The sequence below is a fragment of the Chanos chanos genome, chromosome 2, assembly GCF_902362185.1.
Source record: "Chanos chanos chromosome 2, fChaCha1.1, whole genome shotgun sequence".
Classification (NCBI taxonomy): Eukaryota; Metazoa; Chordata; class Actinopteri; order Gonorynchiformes; family Chanidae; genus Chanos; species Chanos chanos.
The window spans coordinates 47,013,455-47,037,181 of record NC_044496.1 but is presented as its reverse complement, the minus strand read 5'-3'; the positions used below and the strand labels follow the sequence as shown (position 1 = coordinate 47,037,181).

At 38.6% G+C, this 23,727-nt stretch overlaps 4 protein-coding genes across 7 annotated transcripts; 3 read left to right on the top strand and 1 right to left on the bottom strand.

The window, feature by feature from the left end:
- The first annotated feature begins 6,294 nt into the window (after positions 1 to 6,294).
- Positions 6,295 to 13,998, top strand: btk (Bruton agammaglobulinemia tyrosine kinase). 4 transcript variants are annotated; one of them, XM_030764904.1, is made up of 17 exons: positions 6,295 to 6,435; positions 6,655 to 6,759; positions 7,612 to 7,693; positions 7,901 to 8,029; positions 8,922 to 8,983; positions 9,186 to 9,367; positions 10,241 to 10,303; positions 10,525 to 10,579; positions 10,770 to 10,849; positions 11,165 to 11,292; positions 11,393 to 11,467; positions 11,648 to 11,819; positions 12,102 to 12,318; positions 12,427 to 12,491; positions 12,707 to 12,825; positions 12,951 to 13,108; positions 13,327 to 13,998. In XM_030764904.1, the coding sequence occupies exons 1-17, from the start codon at positions 6,295 to 6,297 to the stop codon at positions 13,396 to 13,398; spliced, it is 1,905 nt and encodes a 634-aa protein (XP_030620764.1). In that variant the 3' UTR covers positions 13,399 to 13,998. The 4 variants fall into 4 exon arrangements, with proteins under 4 accessions (XP_030620764.1, XP_030620766.1, XP_030620765.1 ...); XM_030764906.1 differs by having other exon boundaries at positions 8,922 to 8,984; positions 9,181 to 9,367; XM_030764905.1 differs by having other exon boundaries at positions 8,922 to 8,998.
- A 504-nt stretch (positions 13,999 to 14,502) lies between these two features.
- Positions 14,503 to 15,900, top strand: timm8a (translocase of inner mitochondrial membrane 8 homolog A (yeast)). Its single transcript, XM_030764908.1, has 2 exons — positions 14,503 to 14,708; positions 15,190 to 15,900. Exons 1-2 carry the CDS (start codon positions 14,598 to 14,600, stop codon positions 15,349 to 15,351), a joined length of 273 nt encoding a protein of 90 aa, XP_030620768.1. The 5' UTR covers positions 14,503 to 14,597; the 3' UTR covers positions 15,352 to 15,900.
- A 946-nt stretch (positions 15,901 to 16,846) lies between these two features.
- LOC115804975 (magnesium transporter NIPA2) lies at positions 16,847 to 19,152 on the bottom strand. The gene is made up of 5 exons (XM_030765462.1): positions 19,011 to 19,152; positions 18,798 to 18,854; positions 18,334 to 18,424; positions 17,772 to 17,932; positions 16,847 to 17,514 (listed from the first exon to the last, which is right to left on the bottom strand). Exons 1-5 carry the CDS (start codon positions 19,150 to 19,152, stop codon positions 16,847 to 16,849), a joined length of 1,119 nt encoding a protein of 372 aa, XP_030621322.1.
- Positions 19,153 to 20,597: 1,445 nt separating this feature from the next.
- On the top strand, positions 20,598 to 23,294 carry nudt22 (nudix (nucleoside diphosphate linked moiety X)-type motif 22). Its single transcript, XM_030765461.1, has 7 exons — positions 20,598 to 20,683; positions 20,864 to 21,183; positions 21,307 to 21,557; positions 21,968 to 22,081; positions 22,551 to 22,648; positions 22,859 to 22,952; positions 23,184 to 23,294. The coding sequence occupies exons 1-7, from the start codon at positions 20,598 to 20,600 to the stop codon at positions 23,292 to 23,294; spliced, it is 1,074 nt and encodes a 357-aa protein (XP_030621321.1).
- The last annotated feature ends 433 nt before the right edge of the window (positions 23,295 to 23,727 follow it).

The following is a 23,727-nucleotide window of genomic DNA, read 5'->3' as shown; positions in this document are numbered from 1 at the left end:
GAGAAAACAAAGAAAAACAAGAGGTTATCACGAGAAAACGGGATCTAAATTAAATGTAAATTCATGGCATCGTAGAGCTTCCGTACGAAACACCTCTCGTGAGTTAAACATTTTTAGATTTGACGGAACGGGAGAAGTAACGCCATCAAGCACAAATATCAGGAGTAATGTTAGGCCTAGTTTTGGATGTCAACCTGTATGATACGTCCATGAATGTCTAATGTTCTCATCTGTCTCAGCATGTTATTTCATAATATGCGGCGCCAAAACACAGTTGCCTGCCTAAGCTGCCAGAAGTTGAGTGATGTTCAATATGCTCTTTTAACAGTTTTAATATCAAACAACTATCCACGTGTGATTAGTCAGCTACTTGAAACATAATCGTGACGCTCGGACGTTTTTTTTTATTATTTTCATATCTCTAAGAACTGAAACGGAAGCTTAAACAAGAATACAAGAATGTTGAGCGTTTCTAAACTTCCGTGGTCAAGTTAGAGCCTTCAGGTCTTGCTCTGTGCATGCATGTGTGTATGAAAACATGTGATTGTGTGAGACAGCAGGTGTTGTCATTCTGTGTAATTCAATGCTATTCATAAGTACTTTCTTTTCTTTATTTACTCTCACTAATTTATGTACATTCAGTTAGTAGATCTGAATATCTATTTTAGGCATAAACTTTCATTTGCAGCCAAACATCTAGAATGTGTTCTTAATTTGTGAGGTGTTCGTAAGAAAACAATAAGTCTAAGGAAAGACGTCACTGAATGGAAAGACTTAAAGAAAATCAGAAAATTATCGCGTGCAATAAGAAGTATGTGAAGTATCATTTAAGTGTAGAACGCTATAATTCACTGTGATAGGACACGCATCTTAGACCTCGAAGATCGCTGTGAAGTCTCCTATGCTTCTCAAGTTCCCTTAGCTACAGTTGCTTCGTTGATGTGAACGACTTCTCAACTGTCCAATCGGTGTGAGCATGGAGGGATATGTCGAAGTAAGGGTGGGGAAAAGATGGCGCCTTTTCTAAGCGGTATTTCAAATGTCGCCCCCATGCGATTAGGATGTCTGTGATAAATTTTGTTCTAAACTCAAGTCTGTAAAGGGTTTTTGCGTCTCTTTTCTTTGTTTTTTGTTTTGTTCTGTTTTTGTTTTTTTCTGGACAACATTACACCTTTACATCGCAAAAGTATTTATATACATCGTTATATACATGATCTATGAACTGACAGTTCTGAAAGACAGTGCTGGTCAAAAATCTCTTAAGGTCCTGTAAACATTAATGCATTTGGACTACTTTCATAAAGAGGTGAAACTTGAAAGAAAATGTATAAAAGTGGTTGCGTTTTTATCAGCTTTTTTGTCTTATGACTTAGCTAGGTCAATGTTTAAACCTCAGACAGCAAAGCTGCTTTTGAGATGATATGAAAATGAGCAGGAAGCAAAAGGGGAACTGAGTAAAGTCAAGTACTGTGAAAGGGTGGGGTTTCATACTGCTGTCGCTTAGTATCACATACATTGAATAAGAGTTGTTTTTTACTTTCATTAGTAAAACATAGTCCAGCCCTCTCCTGGTCAGACTGTGCTCATCTCGGGTGGTAGCAAGAGTTTCAGCTAAAGAAGGTGTTAAGGTAAGCACCCCCCCTACTTCCTTTTATCTTTGAGTGCTGGGGTCCCTCTGTTGGGGAGAATGATTAGGTCAGACAGTACAGGTCTATGATTTTATAACTGATTTTATATTGATCTTTTTATCTAAATCAATAACCCTCTGAACACACAAATGTCTGTTGATGCCACTCTGACGTTAGTGGATTCATCGTAAGACCCATAGAAAGACCCGTGAAAAAGCAATGCTTTTACTCAGTAGCATCATTATTTGAATGAATGTATGAGATTGTGAAAACAAATAGAAACTAGGGCGAAAAACTCCTGCGGTAAAGTTATTTTTTGTTTTTTTGTTGTTGTTTTTTTTTTATTTCACAATAGATTGAATTTCTATAAATGTTTGGCCACTGCACACCTCTTTTGGTTGTTTAATAAAATTAACCCATAAAAGTTTGATTTCATGGGCATTGTGGCTATCCCATGCAAATCAACATCACAGGACTGCATCCAATGACTTTCACATGCAAATACTCTCTCTAATGTAAGAGAATATTGAAGGCAACTGCCTGTCAAACAAACCACACAATGCAGGCCTTTATACAAGAGACACCAGCCTTTAAAAGATTATCACTGATTCGCAGACTGATGGTGGAACCACAGGATCATTAGTGACGGTGTGGATCATCTCAAGGCCTTTGTCACTCCTTTGTTTATTTAATGTTGATTATTTCACTATTGTTTGTTCATGTCTAAAAAGAGTGTAGCATCCTTCCAGTAACACGGGGGATCTCTAAAATTCTAAGATTGTTATCACGTAATAGTGATGATTATATTTTCATAATGAATAATAGCTTTTGTAAAAATGATACAAAAAACATTTTGAATTTACACTACATCTAATGACCATTGTTATGTAGGACAGACATGCTGCTGTGCAATATTAACATATGCTTTAAAATTTTATATAAGCATTGTAAAGAGAGATACCAGGATATGAAGGATATCTGAAAGATATTTGTTTACATCATGTAAATTGTTTATCATTACAGCAGTGCTCTACAAAGATATTTCTCATGCAAGACAAAATTTTGGAATTTGAGGAGTGAGCAATTCAATAAGAGCAATACTATCTGCCAATGGGACAGTTAGTCTTGAACTGTGCAAACATGAGATATAATGAAATAAGTGTAAAAAGACAATTTTCAAACAACATTAGCTCACACTTCTTAATTCAAGACAACTTAAGAAAAGACTGTCTCTTAAAACAATAAAATGTATCCTGATATATTTTGGTTAAAGTTGATGTCATACTTCTAATTGCTTTTCTCTCACGATGGTGCTTATATTATGTTGGCTTTTTCTAGCAGTTTCAGATAGTTCAAGACCAACTATCTAAAAGTAAGCCGAGTAATCTTCCATTCACAGTAGTGAATCTCATATTTGTAGAAATAAAGTAATAGTAGAAATATAGTGGTTTTAATGATGATAGCAGAGCTGTTTCCCAGCAGACAGTTTTACAAAAGAATTCTTCCCCTTTTTCAATGTCAGTTGTATTGTGTCAGCAATATCCATAACTCTCAAGGGTAAGGGTATGTCTCTTTATTTGCCCTTAAGTGTTAAATGGCCTATTTGCGACAGACAGGGTTCCTGGATATATATCTCTTTTGCCCATCTTAAGTCTTGGCGTAAACAGTACATTTCTATCGAAGAATATGTAAAACATTCACATTGTAATATGTAGGGTATACTTGTAAGTCATTACCATACTCAGCAGCGCTTTATTTCGTATATTAACAAGACGTTTCTATGGTTAAAGGATGTACTTGTGGCCCGATAAACTGCAGCGAAGAGAGGCTGTCTATCTTCAGCACAATCCTCCTATGCTACATCAGTCTCATGCTCTCACTTATCACTCAGGAAACTCCCAGAGACAGCCCCAGAGAAGGTTCCTGTTAGTGTTCACTGGCCCTGCAAAAATGCTAGAAATACATAAAATGGTTACCGTAGGCCATCACGTAGGCAGCAAATTTGAGAAAAACAGGGGCTACTACCATACATTCTTACTGTACTACTACCACTACTATTACTATTACTATTGATAATAGTAATAATAATAATAATCATCATAATTATAATAATAATTATTATAATAATAACAATAATAATAGCAACTCTATATATCCTGAAACTGTAAAAAAGAAAATTCAGTTTTGTGGTGTTCTTCTGAACTCTGGAGCGAAGGCCATGTTCCCTGTTGGCTCCGTTCATGTACTTGTAAATCGTTCCTAGTCTCCTTGCTTTCCAAAACACAGATCTAAGAAAACAGAACTATCATGATACAGACTTCAGCAAATGAAATGCTATTAATCAATATCTTCAATTTTACTTCCGTGAAGCTTGCCCCCAAAAAACTATCACTAAATGCCCAGCAAGTGTATCTGTTACGTTTGTCCACACAGACAAGGCTGTAATAATTGTTTCACTCTCGTAACTGATACTGATACAAGCTGGGTTTCATCTTCCTTTATATTGCAGAGCAACCCTAACGCAACTTCCCTTTGAATACCTCTTTGTCAGCCAGTGAGTCACTAGCTATGAGAAAGCCATTACAGACAAGATAAACACAGTTAGGGAAGACAGAATTCTGTCGCCAGCTCTTTACAGTGAAACAGCAACATGACTTTTTAGTATCTGTGTCATGTAAAATTATACACACTACACAACACTGAATAAAGTAGACAGTTGGTTTTACTGAAATATATGTGTTGTAGAATATGTTATTTGAAGTACTGAAATGATTTTCTACTCAAAGAACAGTCATAAAAATAAATGCAAATTTTGTCCCATAAGCAACGCACTCAACACACAGAGATATCTGAGACATGATATGAACATGCAGTTTGTGCAATGAGAGACTCAACATCACACTCACAGTGTTACAGAGGTGTTAAAAGGGGGGTGGCAATAGTCACCAAAGAAACCAGGAAATGTTTAGATGGTGTTTAAAATAGGTGGTTCTGTGCATTTAGTCAGACCACAGAGCAAAGAAGCCAGAAAATTCTCAGCTCTTTTTGGCTTATTCAGTTGTCAAAGGCTGCAGCTGGGTCTGACTTGCTGTCAACTAACATCATGAGGAGCACTGGGAAATGAATGTTAAGAGTGTAGCCACTGGTTTCACAGACAGGTAACTTTATTTAAACTAGTTCTGCTGGAGTCAAGTTATGCTACCGGCATTTGAATGATTATTTATGATCAATTTAACTGTACTCAGTGGCATAAAATAATTACATTGATGTTTCGTGTTCATCTTTTTTAAAAATAAACGAGTCAAATGTACAATCCTTGTTGTTTCATGTACTGTGATATGCACGTGAATGTGCTCAGGGGAAAGTGGCTCGTTGTTCAAAACATCAAATGATTAACAAGTTCAGATATCTCTCCTTTTTTTCATGAATTGTCACACACTGGGATCAATAGTGGCCTTGTGAGCCATGAAGGTACAGCAGAGATCTCTATGTCTACCTCATTTGATGCATATTAAAACAGTTTGGAGTTGTAGCCCTAATCTATCCATTGGCTGGCACATATTATATCAGTTATGTTCAAATGAAACTCTCATTTGTGAAAAGTTTAGTATAAAGGTTTATGTGCTATCATAAAGTAATGAGTGGTTTACTGCTGTTAAGAGCACTATTAAAGGGTAAACATGAGAGTATGTTGTACTATGTATTTCATAGTTGTAGGAATGGACATATAACTGTACTTCAGTCATGTACTACCACACCTGACTCATTGTAGTTATTGACAGAGCTAAGCTGAATCAGGCAAGTTATTGTTGTAGATGAAACTGCGCTGATCCTATAAATAGTTTAGGTTTTCAAGGCCAGAGTGGACAAACATTGATAATACATGATTAAAAGAGACAACAGAGTTCCCTGTGAAAGTTACTGTCTGAGACATACTGAGAAAACAGCAGTGATGGAGTGCTACGTAGATCAGGAAGACTAAAATGGAGGAAACAGATGTGTCTGAGGAGGAAACATTACCCACAAAGAGTGTCATTGATTCTGAAAAGGGGGCTCATGCAAACTAATGTTTAATCACATTCACTGATACCAGGTCACTGTTCAACGGTGTCAGGGCGGATCAGGCTTTTTATAGTGACGCGCTCAATAGACCACCTGAACACAGAGTAGGTACAGATTAGATGGAGAGTGAGCACATAGAGGCCACTGTGTATCCAGCTTAAACTTTACTTCTGTGAGGTTCCAGACAGCTGAAACTGAATCGTGTTGATAAGGCTGTGGTGAAAATGTTTCGTTTGCTAAGGAAATATCTTCAACCTCTTAAGGCATCTAATCTTCAATGCTACATGCTCTGACATTGCAAACAATCTGAGAAAGCCATTTCTTGGAGTTCATTTTACATCAGTCTTTATGTAGTTTACATGCATGGAGTTGTACTATGTGATAGCCATTCATGGCAGTAGTAAATACACTGTGGTAGAGGAATATTAGGATGCTCCACATACTGTATGATGATGTACAACTAACTATTACATGTATGGGTATTTGGACCTCAGACAAATATCACCCAGCCACATCTTGTGGTTATGTGAACATGATAAATGTGAATTAACACCATGAATGTCATGTTTTAATTACACTAGGTACGGTCAGAATTGGGTGAATCATGTCGGACAGTATTCTGGAGGAGATTTTTATAAAGCGCTCTCAGCAAAAGAAGAAAACCTCGCCATTAAACTTCAAAGAGAGGCTATTCATTCTCACACAAGATAAGATCTCCTACTACGACTATGACTCTGAAAAAGGGGTATGTGCCTTCCTTTATCTTTCTGTGGGATAATCAACACAGATAAAACTGATGCGGGTCTTCCGGGAATAACTTGTTGATTCCTCTTAATGCGATGCTTTGAAATACTTAGTCAAAGATGTATTGCCATTGTGGACTGGCAACGGCTCATGCTTGAAAGGACTGAATCTGTTACTTACTGATATACTCATTATGTACTAATATTGCTGACCCTTACAGAAAAGGAAAAGTCTGAAGGGTTCAGTTGACATTGACAAGATTAAATGTGTTGAGATTGTGTTTCCTGAAGACAACGCACCCCAGGAGAGACAGTACCCGTTCCAGGTGAGCAGAGATGTGTAAGGAGACAATGGTCAGACAAATGGTGTAAAATGTAAATAGTGACCGTGTAAGCTTCATTTTATGTTCACTATGACGTAACACCTTTGTGACCAATCTCTGCAGTACTGCAACATATAAGGCATCTAACTTGAACAGTCACAGGAGACTAAAAGAGTGTAAAACTCTGCAAGCATGATAAGTGGTTAAAGTGATGAAAGAGAATAAGCAGAAGTGAAACTAGCTCTCTTGAACGTCTAAAGGCTGATTTTTAAAGAGGAAAAAAAACATAGCAGGTAATGCACCTGTAAATCCTTTGAAAACATTTTAGGAAATGAGGACCATAGCCCAAGACTACATAATGGTTTCATATGTGAAGGGCTTGCAATATTCAGCTACTATTACTCTTTTACATGCGCAAAATAGTTAGCATGGGCAAGAGGAAAAATAGTCACAGGAAAAAGGTATTCACATTGGCCACGTCAGCCATTTTCTAAATGTTTTGGAATTGAAGGACGCACAAATTGTTCCACAGAACGGTCAAACAGGGCTTAAGAGGTAACGCCCTAACACCACTGAATGAGCTGGCCATTAATGATGTTTTTTTTTTTGTGTGTGTGTGTGTGTGTTGTCACCTATGTCCTTATAGAGTCTGAAGTGTGTCTCTCTGAGCTGTGAGGTTAAGAAAAGGAAATGCTAAAGTTTTTTATATACCTCTTGAGAAATTCTCTTAGACATAAGTGGTTGCATAATATACTGAGTGGCCAAAAAGATGGTAGACATCGGTGCTTTTTCACTTTTGCATGAGCCCTCTATCTAAAAAAAAATCATTGTTTTTTTTTCCTATCCTCATAACAGATTGTATATGATGAAGGCCCACTTTATGTTTTTGCCAAGACAGAAGAGGTCCGGAAGCAGTGGATACACAAGCTGAAACATGGTCAGTTTGTTTATCCATGATAACACAACCAGAGCCAGGCACACATTCACCCAGTAAATTCTAAACGGGATAGACGGATGATATGACACAAACCACAAACACTTCCCTTTACAGATAACCTCTCTGTCTCGACCATAAGTCCTCGCCAGCAATGCAAATCCTTTTGTTAGCTGAATGTCACTGTCTTCCTTCTTTGCTGTGTTAAAGTGGTGCGGTTCAATAAGGACCTGATGCAAAAGTACCATCCATGTTTCTGGGAGGATGGCATGTGGAAATGTTGTCAGCAGGAGGTCAAACAAGCCATGGGTTGCCGAGTGCTGGAGACAAGAAATGGAGGTAAGAAGAGGTCAGAGAGTGAAAAGCACATGTTCAAAAAAGTAAACAACTCGGCTGACTTGACAGGCATACACTGTATGCTTATACATTGAAAAAAAAGCAAAATGAGGGGCCATTCAGTTTACTAGCAGCAGTTCATTAATTTTTGATATGTGGAATATATTTTGCTCTGAACATGATTTAATGCACTAGAAGTCAATTAATCTTGGCACAGGTAAAACCTCCCCATTTCAGTCATGCTGAGAGAAACTAAATTGGTTAAATTTGGCCAGCACTGCAAATGAGAGTAATTTAAACTGAGCATGTACTGATGTTGAAGATGCAACAGAAGCAGAGAAGTGGGCATTTTGGTGGCGGGACAACTACATCTAGGGTATAAAGGGTCATCAGGCTGGCACAGCTGAAAAAACGCTAGTTCACCACCACTACGGAAACCTGGGTTCATATTCCGGTAGCAGTGCTGGTGTCTATATGTACGCAATACAAATAGAGTTTGTGGGTAGGGAGCTGGTAGCAGATTGTTTCCCTATATATATATATATATATATATATATATATATATATATATATGTGTGTGTGTGTGTGTGTGTGTGTGTGTGTGTGTATACATACGGTGAAACTTATGAAACTATAATATTCATTGGAGTTAGGCTTACTTGAACAGATCAGGTTGACTGAATGTGAAAAAAATCCATTTAACTCACTTGAGCAAAGAGCGTTGGCTTTACAAATACAAAATGAGTAAAATTGAAGATAAGAGAATATATCTTATGCTGACAGAAGCCATTTCAATCAGTTGGAGCCATTGTCCTTATTTATTTTTTTATTTTTTTTCAAGTGAATCCAACGAACTGTCTTTACAATATGTATACAAGTTCATTCTCTTTCGCAGGGTTTTCCACCAAAGGATCTCGCCGCAAGTCCAGAAAACCCCTACCGCCAACGCCACAGGAGGTCTGTTCATTATCTGTTTGGTCCAGTATTTTTCTAAATATATTTATAGAGTCCATTGGGCTAATATCTAAAGCAGCAAGGCCCCATAAATCTGGCTTAAAAAAGAACACATGTATGTAAAATCACCCAGTGTTCCTGGATTGATCCAAAGTGGTTAAGGCATCTAGTATGTGAACTGCCATTGTACCTTTTAACACACAAGGCCCCCAGACCTCTACCACCACAACCGCCCCCAGAGTCTGGTCCAGCAGTGGGCATGACAGTTATCGCTGAGTACGACTACACACCCGTGACAGACCAGGATTTGGAGTTGAGGAAGGACGAGGAATACACCATTCTGGAGGTGAACGACCGCAATTGGTGGAAAGCTCGAGACAAATACGGGTAAGAAGGTCTATGCAAACTGTAGATAAGCATAAAAACTGAAAAAATATACAGGCTAAATAAACGTGCTGATGGTAATGTTTTTAACTCAGAGGAAACAGGTATATGCCAAAACAACAGTGTCCCACTTTGTCAATTTAACGTGCAAAGTGCCCTGACTCCCGTAAATCTTGAGTTAGTCGCTGGAGATATTTCCTCTGGTGCAATGATGAAGCCAGTGTGCCCTTGAGTTTTAGCCTCAAGAATTCTTCAGAGGCATGATGCCTCTAATATAGAAAATCATCATCACTCTGGAGAAGCAGCGGCGCAAGTCACTCTCTAATAGAACATCTGTTATATAAACATGCTTAAATCTACATGACTTCCCTGCAGACTTTATTTGCAATCTGTCCTCATTGCGCTCATCAGTCACTCAGATACATGGTTCTTTTTGAGTGTACTTCAGTGAGTTAATTAAAATTCACATTTCTCAATCGGTATGAGTAAGGAGAGAAGAACAGCATTCAAATTCACCTAGCACTCAAAGATGCAATTCTCTCAGGCAGTCATCTTACACTTTTTTTTTATCAAGTGACAGCAATGGACAGTGTTTCATATTACATTGTTCAGATGCACTCTTCACATTCATCCCGCATGCCAGCGCACTGATACAGATCAGGATGATCATTAAAAACTATCCCAACATCATTTGACAAAACAGAAACAGATACTGATAGTTGTGTGAAAGGGATTTTCAACTTAAACTTTGTTTTTGGTCTTTTCTCAAGTGTTAGTCCCTTTCAGATATGACCAATGACAATATTCTGTTACTTCCTGAGAATTATTTTTGATCTTTTGCTCTGATGATGATCTTTTTTTTTTTTTTTTTTGCAGCAAGGAGGGATATATTCCAAGTAATTACGTTGTTGAAGCTATGAATGGGTTGGAGAGATTTCAGTGAGTATATTTGCCTTTAATGATCCTGTGAAAAAAAAAAAAAAAAAACTGAAACCAAACAACAAAAACAGGGCACCACAAAGATGCTTCTTCTTTGTTAACTCAAGCTGATCAGCAAATTCAACACTAACTCTGCTTGTGCAAGTTGAGGAAGTCAGAGTCACACAACCTCTGTGACCTGTGTGTTCAGATAACGTATGTGTCATTCCTTGCCACTGTAGCTGGTACTGCAAGAACATGAACCGCAGTCAAGCAGAGAATCTTCTAAAGACCGAGGTAAGGGCTGAGTTAACAATGACAGATGATTGGAATACAAAGTCTAATCATTTTAAAGCTGTTACTAACTTTAGCTTAGCCATACTTTTGACGATTCATCAACTTTTATTGCTCATCTTTGCTCATATCAAATGATGACAAACATTTTGACAAACAAGTTTTTTTCTTTTTTTTTTTTTTTAATATTAAGAATAAAGATGGTGGGTTCCTGGTACGAGACTCAAGCAAAGCTGGAAAGTACACTGTCTCTGTGTTCACAAAAGGTGGAGGGTGAGTTTGATATGATCATATTTCTACATCAAATGACCCATTAAGTTGATCAAATATCAATCAAAAGAAGAAAGAGCCTAACAGAATACAATGAAAGTGAAAACACGAACCTTCACAGGAAGAGATGAAAATCTGCCCATGCAAAACCAGGATTAGTCTCACATTTGGAAGGACTGTGGTACAATATGTCACTGAACTTCTGTAGAAAAAAATCTGCTTTACACTTACTGAGCAACGCAGAGTTGAAAACATATTATTGTCAACCCTTTGTGATCAGTCACAAATAATCTGTTATGATCTGTTTAAATATTTCAGGGAGACAACAGGTGTCTGCAGACACTATAACATATGCACCACTCCACAAGGCCAGTTCTACTTGGCAGAAAAGCACAACTTCAGTAGCATCCCAGACCTAATCAATTACCACCAGCATAATGCTGCAGGTAGGACCTTGTTTAATTCTGTCTGTCATTTGACAAAACAGAGGTGTCTCTTTCATGATGAATCTGCAGGACTCAGTTAGCCGTTGGCTTCTCCTTTCAGGTTTGGTGAGCAGGTTAAAATATGTTGTGTCAATTCAGACACAGAATGCACCATCCACTGCTGGTCTCGGATATGGTGAGTTTGTGTTTGTCTATCTCTCTCATTGTGAAACAAAATAATTGGTCCAACAAAACATTCTTACATATTACAAACTTACATTTAATTCAAAACACCAAACCTTTTACGGTCTTGTTATCAATGTATGCTCATGTGCATTTTTTCACATGATCTCACACTAGTTTCCTTCTGTTCCAGGGGTGTGGGAGATCGATCCACGTCACCTCACATTCATTAAAGAGCTCGGCAATGGGCAATTTGGGGTGGTGAAGTATGGAAAGTGGCAAGGCCAGCATGATGTAGCCATTAAGATGATTAAAGAGGGCTCAATGTCTGAGGATGACTTCATTGAGGAGGCTAAAGTCATGATGTGAGTTTTAGCATTCACGGGCAAGCTAGTTCATGAGAATATATACAGAGTGTGTGTGTGTGTGTGTGTGTGTGTATATGTAAAAATAAAACAACATAATAAATGTTTCGGATGCGTGAGTCAAACGTCACACAGCATCACACATGACTTCTTGACGTGTTTTCAAATGCTAACAATACTTTTTTTTTTTTCCATTCAGGTAAAACTTTATGAATGAACCTTTAAAGAGCCCATAAACTTAACTGAATGATATCCCAATATGTTTTCATTGTTCCAAACCAGGAAGTTGCGTCATGAAAACTTGGTTCAGCTTTATGGTGTTTGCACGAAACAAAGACCTATTTACATTGTGACCGAGTTCCTCTCTAATGGGTGTCTGCTGAGTTACCTGCGGGAGGTCCTTGAACACCCCTCAGCTATTGTGCTGTTGGAAATGTGTAAAGATGTCAGTGAGGGCATGGCATACCTGGAATCCCAGGGCTTCATTCACAGAGACTTGGTAAGTGTTGCTAAAGAGCTGGCAGAGCTAGAGGGAATAAGTCTACTGATAAAATATTGTGTAGATGTTTCTAATGTAGTGATGCATATGTGTTTCATATTCTTCCAGGCTGCCAGGAACTGTTTAGTAGACAGCAATGGGACAGTTAAAGTGACTGACTTTGGTCTTTCAAGGTAAAATAAATAAATAAACAAACAAATAAATAAATAAAAACCTTCACAGGAGTCCCTTTATGCTTAAAAATCTAATGAATCTTTTTTGCAAAGCAATTAGTGAATTGCATCCTCATTCAGCAGATGTCAAATGGGTCTTAAAGCCTTATTAATTATCAGTAGCAACTGTACATGATTTCTATGTCTTTTCTGTTTGATCTGGTGTGGTAATGTAGGTATGTGTTAGATGACGAATATACAAGCTCTGCAGGCTCCAAGTTCCCAGTGCGTTGGTCACCTCCTGAGGTCCTCCTGTACTGCAAGTTCAGCAGCAAGTCTGATGTCTGGGCATTTGGTCAGTCCCTATACTCACATACATTCTGTACCTTTTATCCTTAAAGCAAAAGGTGTAATACTCTATCTCTCTCTTTGCTGAACTCTCAGTGATCTGACTCAAAGAGTTCAAACTGTTGTCCACAGGAGTTCTGATGTGGGAGGTCTACACCCTTGGACGGATGCCATATGAGAGGCTCAATAACACTGAAATAGTGGAAAAAGTATCATCTGGCTATCGCCTGTATCGCCCCCAACTGGCCAATGACAAAATCTATTCCATTATGACAAGCTGTTGGAATGAGGTAATCTGACAATAAAGTCTAAATTATACAATGACAATGGGGGGGGGGGGGGGGGGGGGGGGGGGGGGATAAGTGTAAAGTATAGGAGAATAAGTGTAAAGTATAGAAAATTTTGTTGTATAGATTCTGAAGAGGGCAAGTGATTAATGATTAATTTGAGCATAGAAAATGGTAAAAGATGATCCTTGACCCATCTTGTTCTCACCTTCTTTTTGTAGAAACATGACGAGAGACCTCCATTTAAGGATCTTGTACACCACATTCAGGATTTGCTATACAATATGCAGTAAACATGGTGTGACTGGATTTCTGAGACAGGCATCAGCAAGAGAGACTTAGAAGACCAGAAGTCGTAATTTGCAATGCTCTATTAAAAAAGGACTTTTGAAAAAACTGAGAATATGAAATACTGAGAATCTGAGCCTGCTGTGGAGTGGGACGTGGAAAGCTCTTAGAGACCCTATAATGTGAATACGTAATTAATTAGTTAATTTTTCTTTTGAATCTGTTGAGACAACAGAAATCATGCAGTTATAATTGTGCATACATGGGTTAAAAAGCCAACTGAGGTGTATTTCAATATTGTATTGTTTTGTTCTTGCTTTGCTCCTTTGTTTAATTTCATACAAAATGTATATTGAATGACGTAGCAAGCAAATCTAACTTTTAGACTGATTTCAAATTTGATAAATTATTTAAATAAGCGGTAGTCAACCCTCATCTAAAACAGTCGGTTTCAATTTAGATGCAACTTTAACTGTTTGGATTGAAGGTGGCACAAAATTCTACAGGAGGCATGATCTTCAATGGGATGTTTCACTACTGCTGTTTTACATTGTACATGAATATTAGGAACATAGCTATGTGTTACAGAGTGCTCACAATGATATCAAAACATCACCGAGCTTCAACAGAACTTTGATGGGGGGGGGGGGGGGGGGGGGGGGGGGCAGTTGTCTTTGCTTTACTTGAATGTTTGAATTAAGTAAAGACTTCCAAAATTAAAAGTGTGTATGTGTGATTAAAAATGAATAAAGAAAAAACTCATCCTTACTCATTCTGTGAAAACAACTCGAAACTTATTATTTCTTAAATTCTGTTAGAAATCCAATTTCCCAAGGTAGGAAGACAAAAATCAAAGAAAAAAAAATATATAGGGTGCATGCTCTACTGTTCAGCTTAACTGAATGGATAGTGGGATAAATACCTCCGTGGAGAGGAAAAATCGCAGGGAGCCTTTCTCCAAGTAGAACTCGGACCGAGCAGGAAGTGAGGCGATCAACTCCCCGTCGAATAGTCCTCCAATAAAATCTACGGGTCACGTCTTACCCTCTGCTGATTGGTCTTTTTATTTTCCGCTTCCCGTGACGACTACCTCCTATCCAAACACGTGAAGGTCAGCTTTTACACCCCAAGTTCGTTGTAAATTACCAGATATCAAGTTAGTTTTATAAATATTTTGTCTGGCCGTGGCATAAGCAGAAATCAAATGGATGGTCAAGGCATTACGGCAGACCCTGAGCTTCAGCAGTTCATTGAGACGGAGTCTCAGAAGCAGAGGTTTCAGCAGCTGGTTCACCAAATGACTGAAGTGTGTTGGGTAAGAAAGCTACATCTATTAGCAAGCAAGTGCAGCTACATAATGCACTTTAAAACAACGGTAACCCTCATTTAGGTCATTTGGAGACGAAAAGAAATTGTCAAATAACGCATTTCTCATGATCCAAGGAGCCTAACTAATACAAGCATGTTTCGTTCATTCGTTACATATACAGATGGCCTACAGGCCATAGTATCATACTACATTACAGAAATCGGTTTAATCGGTCTGTTGCCAGCTATTAAAGATAATGTAGGCAGCACACGAATCATCTATTGTCAGTATTTTCCGTATATTCTCATGGACAGCTACTCTGGATGAATGCAGTTAATTATTCCCCCTGTTCTCCCGCATTGTTGTTGTTATGCTGTGGTGCATTGTCATTATTTGACTGTCAAAGTTAGCGGTCAACCCGAAATGTGCTCTTTCAATAACGGGATCAGGAGACCTACTAATTTAATAATTGTGTGTATCTTTTAAGGAGAAATGTATGGATAAACCAGGCCCAAAACTGGATTCAAGGACAGAGATGTGCTTCGTAAACTGTGTAGAACGTTTCATTGACACCAGCCAGTTCATCCTGAACAGACTCGAGCAGACACAGAGGAGTAGAGGGTCCTTCTCAGAAACCATGTCTGACTAAAAGATTCTGAACTGAGGTGACAGGACAAAGCAACAGCCAGGCACCCATCAATACTGGTATCCACAACCCAGTCAGCATTAGACTGTGAAGGGATGACCAAGTAACAAGGTGAAAGAAACATGAAGTTTTGAAGAGATAAAGTGCCTCATCATATCACGTGACAAAGGTCATTATCTCTGACCCATCAGGGCGAGGATGTGAAGTAGGACAGCATTCTTCCTGTCAGTTACACACTTGAAAGACTTTGTGTTGCTTTTTGCCAGATCTTGGTACCAAAATTTTAAGCAAGGACCTCAGCATGTAGTATTAGTTGTACTGAGAGATTGCCTGGTTTATGTCTATGTGTGGGTCTTGGTCTAATGAACAATGAAAGGAACAGCCAACAAATTGTCCTGTGGATTCATTGAACTTTCCCTTCAAACTACTGGGATTCAGTGTGTACCAGGTCAACAGAAACTTCAGTGTCATACAGGGAAGGCCGCCAGACAGTAGGGCTGAAACTCAGTATTTGTCCAAATGTACATATGCAATAAAAGAAAGTCAAATGTATCCACTGTCTTATAATCTTTGACCTTATTTATCACGGGTAGAGCTTACTAATAGAGATGAGAAAAAGGGTAAGTTTATGATACTGGAAGATTCAGTAGTCTACAAACAGGTTTCAGAGTTATGTTTATTGACATCAACCCCGTACAGTAATTCTTTGTATAAATACAAATACTAAACTCAACTAAACAAGTAGATTTAATGATGGCTGCCTTCCATGTCATACAATTCCAGGGACATTCACTTAGCCAAAGGCATCAACATGTAAATTAATTAACAATAAGGCAACAGTGACATATTTGTAAAATTTCACTTAAGATTGATGATTTAAATATGAATTTTGATTGAGCTATTACAAAAATTACAAGTTAATAAAAGAATTCTACAACTGCTCCTGATTTTCTCTTATAGTTTTTACATAATATAATCAACAGGACAGTTACAGTGTAACTTAAGAAATGTGCTATGTAATGATAAGACCAAATAATTTAGTCAGAGAAAACATTACTACATTCAGAAAAAGATGTTATATTCAAGCCATTGCTCAGAACTATGATTCTTCATGGAATGATTGTGTGCACAGTACAGTGAAGGCACCTCCTCAGTTTGGCAGGTAAAAAAAGAAAGAAATCCTAAGATTTTAAATTGCACATACATAAATATATTATGGGAAAAATAAAACAGTACCTCTGTGACAAAAGCAGTGCAACAAGAAAATGGCCAAGTACAGTGACATTAAGTAAAAATAGGAGAAGATAAATATCTCTTTTGAAATGTCTCAACTGAAACAATCACATGTTTGGAAGACAAAAGCAGAACAGACTATCTCACAGTGTTTGTGGCATAAAAATAAAAGTAACAAGAAGATACAGCAAATTTCATTAGCCTGAAATACAGTAATAAGCACAGACTGATTCAGTTTGGTTGTAAATGTCTTTGTTTCATTTTACTAAGTAATAACAGTGCCATTTTTCATCCAAAAGGCACTCTGAGGGGATGCCCTCATTCTGTTCTCATTCTTTGCTCCATTGCTGCTGACCAGTTTGCACTCAGCCCCTGACAAGTTGTCATCCCTGGGCAAAGCCGTGTAAGGCTGGGCCCAAGTGCTACCCTGAAAATCTTGTCGCAGGTAGAGCGGGAGTGAGTCCAAGGTAAAAGTGAGATCTTTAAAGGCATGTAGGAGGAAGATGCCCGTAATGATGGTCAAAAACCCGCTAACAGTTCCCACTGCGCCATCCGTGGACATACGTAACCACTCTTTGAACAAAATGGCCGAACAGGCCATGACTGAGGTGGTGAAAAAGACATAGTAGATTGGCGTGACGATGGACGTGTTGAAAATATCGAGAGCCTTGTTAAGGTAGCTTATCTGGAGGCTGACACAAACCACTAGACACACAAGTAAGGCCCAGAACAGAGGGTCCCTAAGGACAGCTGTCCCAGCAAAAAGCTCTTTGATGCCAATGCCAAGGCCCTTCACACAGGACACAGACAGAGAGCCAATCACTGAGCAAATCAGGATGTAAACCAGAACGTTCTTCTGGCCATAACGAGGAGCTATGAATATTATCAAAACCATACTGCCCACCACAATGCACACAGCAAAAGCAATGAATCCTGCAAAAAAAGAAGATGGCCCTTATTGGATTTAATAGTGTATACTGTTCTACATTTATGTTTATGTACGTCTTAACAAAGTTAACCTGTCTGTATATACAGTAATAGTTTTCATAGTTCATCATGCACAGTTGTACAATCATGAAAAACTACTAAGTTACACTGCATTGTCCTCATTAAAACCAGGCTAGTAACAGTACTCTCCCACTGAGAGAAGTTTGTGCACCATTTACACATTGGTATGAAGAGAAGTTTACCTGGGTCTTTAAGCTTCTCTGCCATGACGGTTAGTGAGGCTACCTCCTCTTCCTGAGGGGCATGAATCACCATCACTGTGGATCCCAGGATGCACAGCAGGCAGCCAATCTTCCCATGGATATTGAGCCGCTCATTTAGGAAATAAGAGGAGAGCACTGCACTTTAGAAGAAGAAGAAAAAAAATCAGTAAATATGCACTACTACCATGCATGCATGCATATATGTGTGTGTGTGTGTGTGTATATATATATGTATGTATGTATGTATATATATATATATTTTTTTCCTTCCCAGTTCTGCTGATATGATAATGCTAGGTAATTTTCATTGTTCGTAAAATAATAATAATAAAAAAACCTACTCATATAATCTTAACTGCAAAGTAAATCCCTCATTTATACTGTGTGTTTCCCTTAGAGGTCATCAGTCAGCTTTTACATTACCTGAGAGTATCTGATGTAGTGATTTACAATCTGTACACTCTCTCATGCGAGTAATGTACTTATCCCTAACAAATAAACTGAGAGTTCAGTTAAACAAATACATATTTGTGACACATACCTTACTAGGACACTTAGTGCCCCCAGTGGCGTCACTAATGTTGCAGGTGCAAAGGCATAAGCTGCAAAATTTGCTGCCTCTCCTATTCCCACTGAAAGTAAAGTTCATGAAATAGACAGCACATAACCATACACATACATATACTGCCATTCAGAGGGAGGTAGAGAACATGTAGTTTCCAACAATCAGCTAACAAATGCATGAAGAATTTTGTGTACTGATATCTTTTAACTGATTTCCACTTTGTCAGTAGGAGTGCAGCTTTTATCTGTGAGAGTAAAAACACCCAGCCTCCTTTAGGTGGCAGGTACATGATACTTTGCATATAAAGACCTAATTGTAAACTGGTTTTAGCAAACACTTTTAAAGTAATGTTGCCATTAAAAACAAGTTATGCTGGAAGACGTAAATGTATTCTAAATAACGAAGGGTGTGAAATCAGTCAAATCTCTGTAATAACATACTTGATATAAGCCCTGCCCACCATAGCCATTCCTTTAGGTATGCATATCCCCCTTGACCTGGATGAAAAAAAATGGAAAAGCAGCTGATCGAAAGTTATGGTGTTGGAAAGACACGGTGTCACTAAGTTAGTGTAGTCAGGTTAGCTGGATATACTCTGCAATACTATTTTAGATGCTCAACATAATAATGAAGGTAAAAAAGAAATTACGTACCCGCCCTCATAGAGCCTTTGGTAGCCAATCGTAACAGGCCTTTTTTCTTCAGAATGAAGCTTCCACCAATGAAAATACTGGAACTTACAGCTAGTGACAGCCCAATATAGAAATCGAAGCGGGTAACGACGTCTGCATTCATCCTAAGGCACATCAAAGTTGTCAGCCAGATGTACATACGCAACATCAGTATCATATCAAGCATTTAGACGAGTGTGGAAAGGGTTGAGAATGCTTTTCGTCTACGATCTATGGCGTCCTTTAAGATGACTGGCAAACCCGGTGCAGATCATGCATCATGTGACAGTAACTCGTTGCAAAAGCAAGCTTTGTTACTTTAACATCTCAAATTGACTACGGATAATTCATCAAATATGTTTGGTTTCAGTCTTTTTATCACCCAAGTGTCATCTGTCGGATTAATCTGAATTTGTCCATGTAATTCTTCATGTAATTTAGTAGCATGATGGGTTAGCAATAAAACCTGCTAATGAACCAATTGTTTCAGTAAACTTAACGCTGCTTTTCAAAGAGTCCTTGTAGTGTGTTGGGTAGAGATGCCCGACCTACAAATTTGATAAACCATTTCAGAAAGCAAAGCAACGTGGTTTTAGACAAATCCAAAATTATTAAGATATACAACAACACATAACTAAGAAAGCTAACTTACCTTATCTCCAATGCATCAGGCTCAACCTTTTAATCGCCACTTTATTCAAAAGCTCTCTGAAACTTGGTGAAATAAAGTTTGTCGGTCAAATGTAACTAGCTAACCATACAACCAAATACCTCAGTCACGCATACATGAATGATTCGAAGAGTTAAATTTGACATTTAAGCTTCCTGCATTTACTTCTACATAACTACGTCTGAAGTGTCAATGTACATGACAGCGGGGCGTGATATTTCGGAAGTTAACAAGGTTATTTTGCTACAGTGAAGTTCCTATGGTTAGGTTAGCATGCTAGGATAAAGTACTAGCTAATTCATTGTTAGTAAAACATAGTAATGCTCCGTTATCTTTCCTGAGCTGACAGAGAGGCTGAGGTATCATACCTCGTAGTTGAAGGACCACTTATACGCTGTGAAAGATTATTTTAAGTGCATGGAAAGAGGTAAATAACGAGTTAATCTGCCTAATAGTGCTTCCTAGAAGGTAGCTACTTCGCGTCAGAGTGTTACGTATGGTTCAGTTGCTTGAGGAGAAACACAAAGTTTGTTAATGTATTGTAAATCGGAGCGAAACGAGACAGTGTGCGGTGTGACTCGGGTTAAAATGCGTTTTCGTCAGACTTTACTAAAGTTTTTCAGAGACAAGACACTGAATACAACAGTAGCTACATCATCTAGCCACCTAGTCGTGGTTTTGAGTGTTTATTGCGGTTAAGGTGGTTGAGTACCCTCATTTCAGATGCCTGTCAGTGTTTTATTATTTAGCAGCCACTGAAATGTGTACATTGTGTAACGGCATCCTCTCAAAGCATAGCTAATTCATGTACAGAAATTACATGATCTATATCATTCTTTAAAGGAGAGGAGAGGAGGTATCTGAGTGTAACCAGAAGGAGCCTTGATGATATCAGTTTGATGGATCCAGAGGTATCACTGATGCTTCACTGTGCTCCACTGAGGGGTCTCAGGGAACATCAAGTACAAGTGACAGTAGCAACCAGGTACTGCATTCTCTATCAGTGACTTACAGTCATCATCCCCTTCACACATTTGCACTGGGATTGAGAGCTTCAATGCCTGCTCCCAGTGTCACCTGTACAATATTAATCATGATATTCAGAACCATTCATTTAACTGTTGAAATCCTGTATTAAACTGTATTGCTTACCTTTGCTTCACAGGTTTAACCGCCAAAATGTTCCTGAGATTGAGAAACATATTCAGGCTGTGTGGGATGAGAGGGTGACCAAGGAACCCTGGCTGTTCAATGGTGCTAAATTCAGACTGCACTCAGCAACCCTCACTATACCCCATACTTCTTCAAAGTGCCTGCAGGGTGCAGGTGACACATCAGGGGAAAACTGTGACAGTCATTTTAAAACAGTCAAGGACATGGAAGTAGAAGCAGAAGAAAGTTCTATGTGTCTGTCAAGTGTGGCTTGTCAAAAGACAGAGCACGGGATGCATCGGAATGAAACACCTGGACCTGGCTCGTCAGAATGTGAGAGAGCCTTTCTAACACAAACTGAAACAAACTTGCAAATAAGTACATTCAAAGGGACCAACCAAGGATCACAAAAATATTTGAACATACACACAACACAAACAAGAGAAGAGCAACCAGTTTTGCATTTAGAGTTAGGCTTAACCTTTTACAAAGATTTCATTGGCACAAACTGGTCTAAAGGGGCGGAGGAGTTGAGGTGTCGTGGTAGGAATGAGTTTGGGGATTCACAGGCACTACTGGCCCAGCCTCTAGGGGTGGGAGCTGTTATGGCAACCTCCGACGGACGGGTGGTTCTACTCAGGAGGAGCCAGAGAGTGGCAGAGGCACGAGGACTCCTTGACATACCTGGAGGACATCCAGAACCAAAGGTATAATGGAACAGTGAAGGGACAGTGTGGGGATGGGCAACTGTTATCCTCTCTGGGTCAGATCATTTCAGTTCCATTCTAGAAAATTACTAGCATAATTATATCTGGTTAACAAGCTGAATGGTTATGACTTGAAATACGATGAGAAAGAGGCATCAGGGAAACAGTAAACCATCAGCCACTCTGGGCCTCAAGGTCTATCTCTTGAGTACTTTATTATGACTCTGTTACTGAAATAATAATTCAGCCAGATAGATATTTATATTTTCAGCTGAGATGAGTGGAGAACAACAGAAGAGACTTTTATCAGAGAATACAAAGAGAATGCCATCAAGTTACTGCTGTGTTATTTTGATTATGCAGACTGACTATTACTAACATAGGCCCCACTCTTTGACCTTTATCCTCAGGCTGTGTGTAAGGGTGTCAATGAAGAGACAATCACTGTTGAGATGCTGCTGGGCAGAGAAAGAGCCATCGTCACGGAGATCTTTTCTTCTGTGTGTGCTGAGATCAGAGACGAGGTATGTAAATCTGCTCTGATAGGAAGATGACGGACATCCAAAGCACACAGCCACATTACAAAAATATCCTTCAAATGCCCTCCTAGTCCCTAATCATTATCATAGACTACAAAGACATTATCATTGTGATGAGTGTAGTCAAGCCCAGCTCTTGACCAGTCTTTTCCAGTCTTCGTAGGCCCTCTTTACACTTGGTTTTAAAATGCATCTTGGGCAATCGGATCACAAGTGGACAGCCAAGACACTTCGCCATTTACAGCTGTGTCTATCGTCTATCTCCAAGGTGTCCAGCTGACCACTTGTGTTCAGATTTTGTTACTGCCTACGTCACTTCTGCTAGAGGGTCAAAGGACTCCACGCACAGTTCTTATGTCAGTCTCTGTCGCTTAAGTCATCTAGTTTTCTTTGGACTGAATCTTCTGTCCAAATGGAAATTAGGCATCTGGTTTCATTTGCCCTCTTCCTGTAGGTGAATGTTCCTCTTGAATATCTGAGTGAGCCAGTTCTGATGGGAATAGCACTGAATCACACCAGTGCGGGTCGACCTAGTGCTGAATTTTTCATCAGGTATATAGACGTATTTATACACACATTTTAATCTACTGGAAATAGTTTAACGTGTATATTCATGATAACAGAATCACAACAAAGCATTATTAATCTAAACCTTGTGAAGCTGTGAGCAGAGATAGAGCTGTCAGCTCTGGAGGTATTATGAATAAATGTTGTCTATATTGATCATTTCATACCAGAAATTATGTTATATTATACACAAAGGTGTTCTTTGACTGCTGAGAAGGTGAAAGACTTCTACTGCCGTGGCGGACCAGAGGCACATGAGTCCACCGATATTGTGTTTCTGACACGAAACGTGAGTAGATTTAGAGAGAAATGCATGCCTACCCATGTTTATGTGCGTGTATATACATATGTGTGTGTATTTATATATATATATATATATATATATATATATGTCCACAATTTGGAATGAAGCTAGTTGATCATTAGTCAATTTAATTATACCCTTTGTCACAAGCTATTTTACAAAAATACATTTTCTCTTAAGCCTTCATATTAACTATCTGCCCTAATGTCACTGAAGGAGATACTGCAGCTGGGATTGAGCACCCCTTTGTGGTCAGAGTTGTGCCCTTCAGCCAAAGGAGCAGTGATGCTGTATCGCCAAGTAATACCTGATGAAGGGGACATATGACTTAAGTCAAAGGTCGAATTTCACTGTTCAAAAGTTTACTCTCTGCCTTTGAATGCACTAATAGCCATAAAGACCTGATGGGTGACAGCAATGTTGGCAGGGTGACTGTCATTTCCAATTTCTTTTGAACTATCTTTTTAACAATCTATGTATAGAATAAAATGAAGGAATAGCCAAGGGTACCGTTTTCCAGTTTTTAAAAACACAACCTTTTATAATCTTTAACCAAATACCATGAGAATTAACAAGATGGAAATGGGCATGTTGCTTTATTAATTGACAGGTGTTGTTGCATATGCCTAGAATTATTGTCCATTAACCACAGCAGTAGAAAAATAACAATTTCAAAAGTTATTTGGTAATAAAGGCAATGCAAAGACAGCTGTTACATACACAGCACTATGTTCCTGCTAAATATCCTCAAGATTCTTCA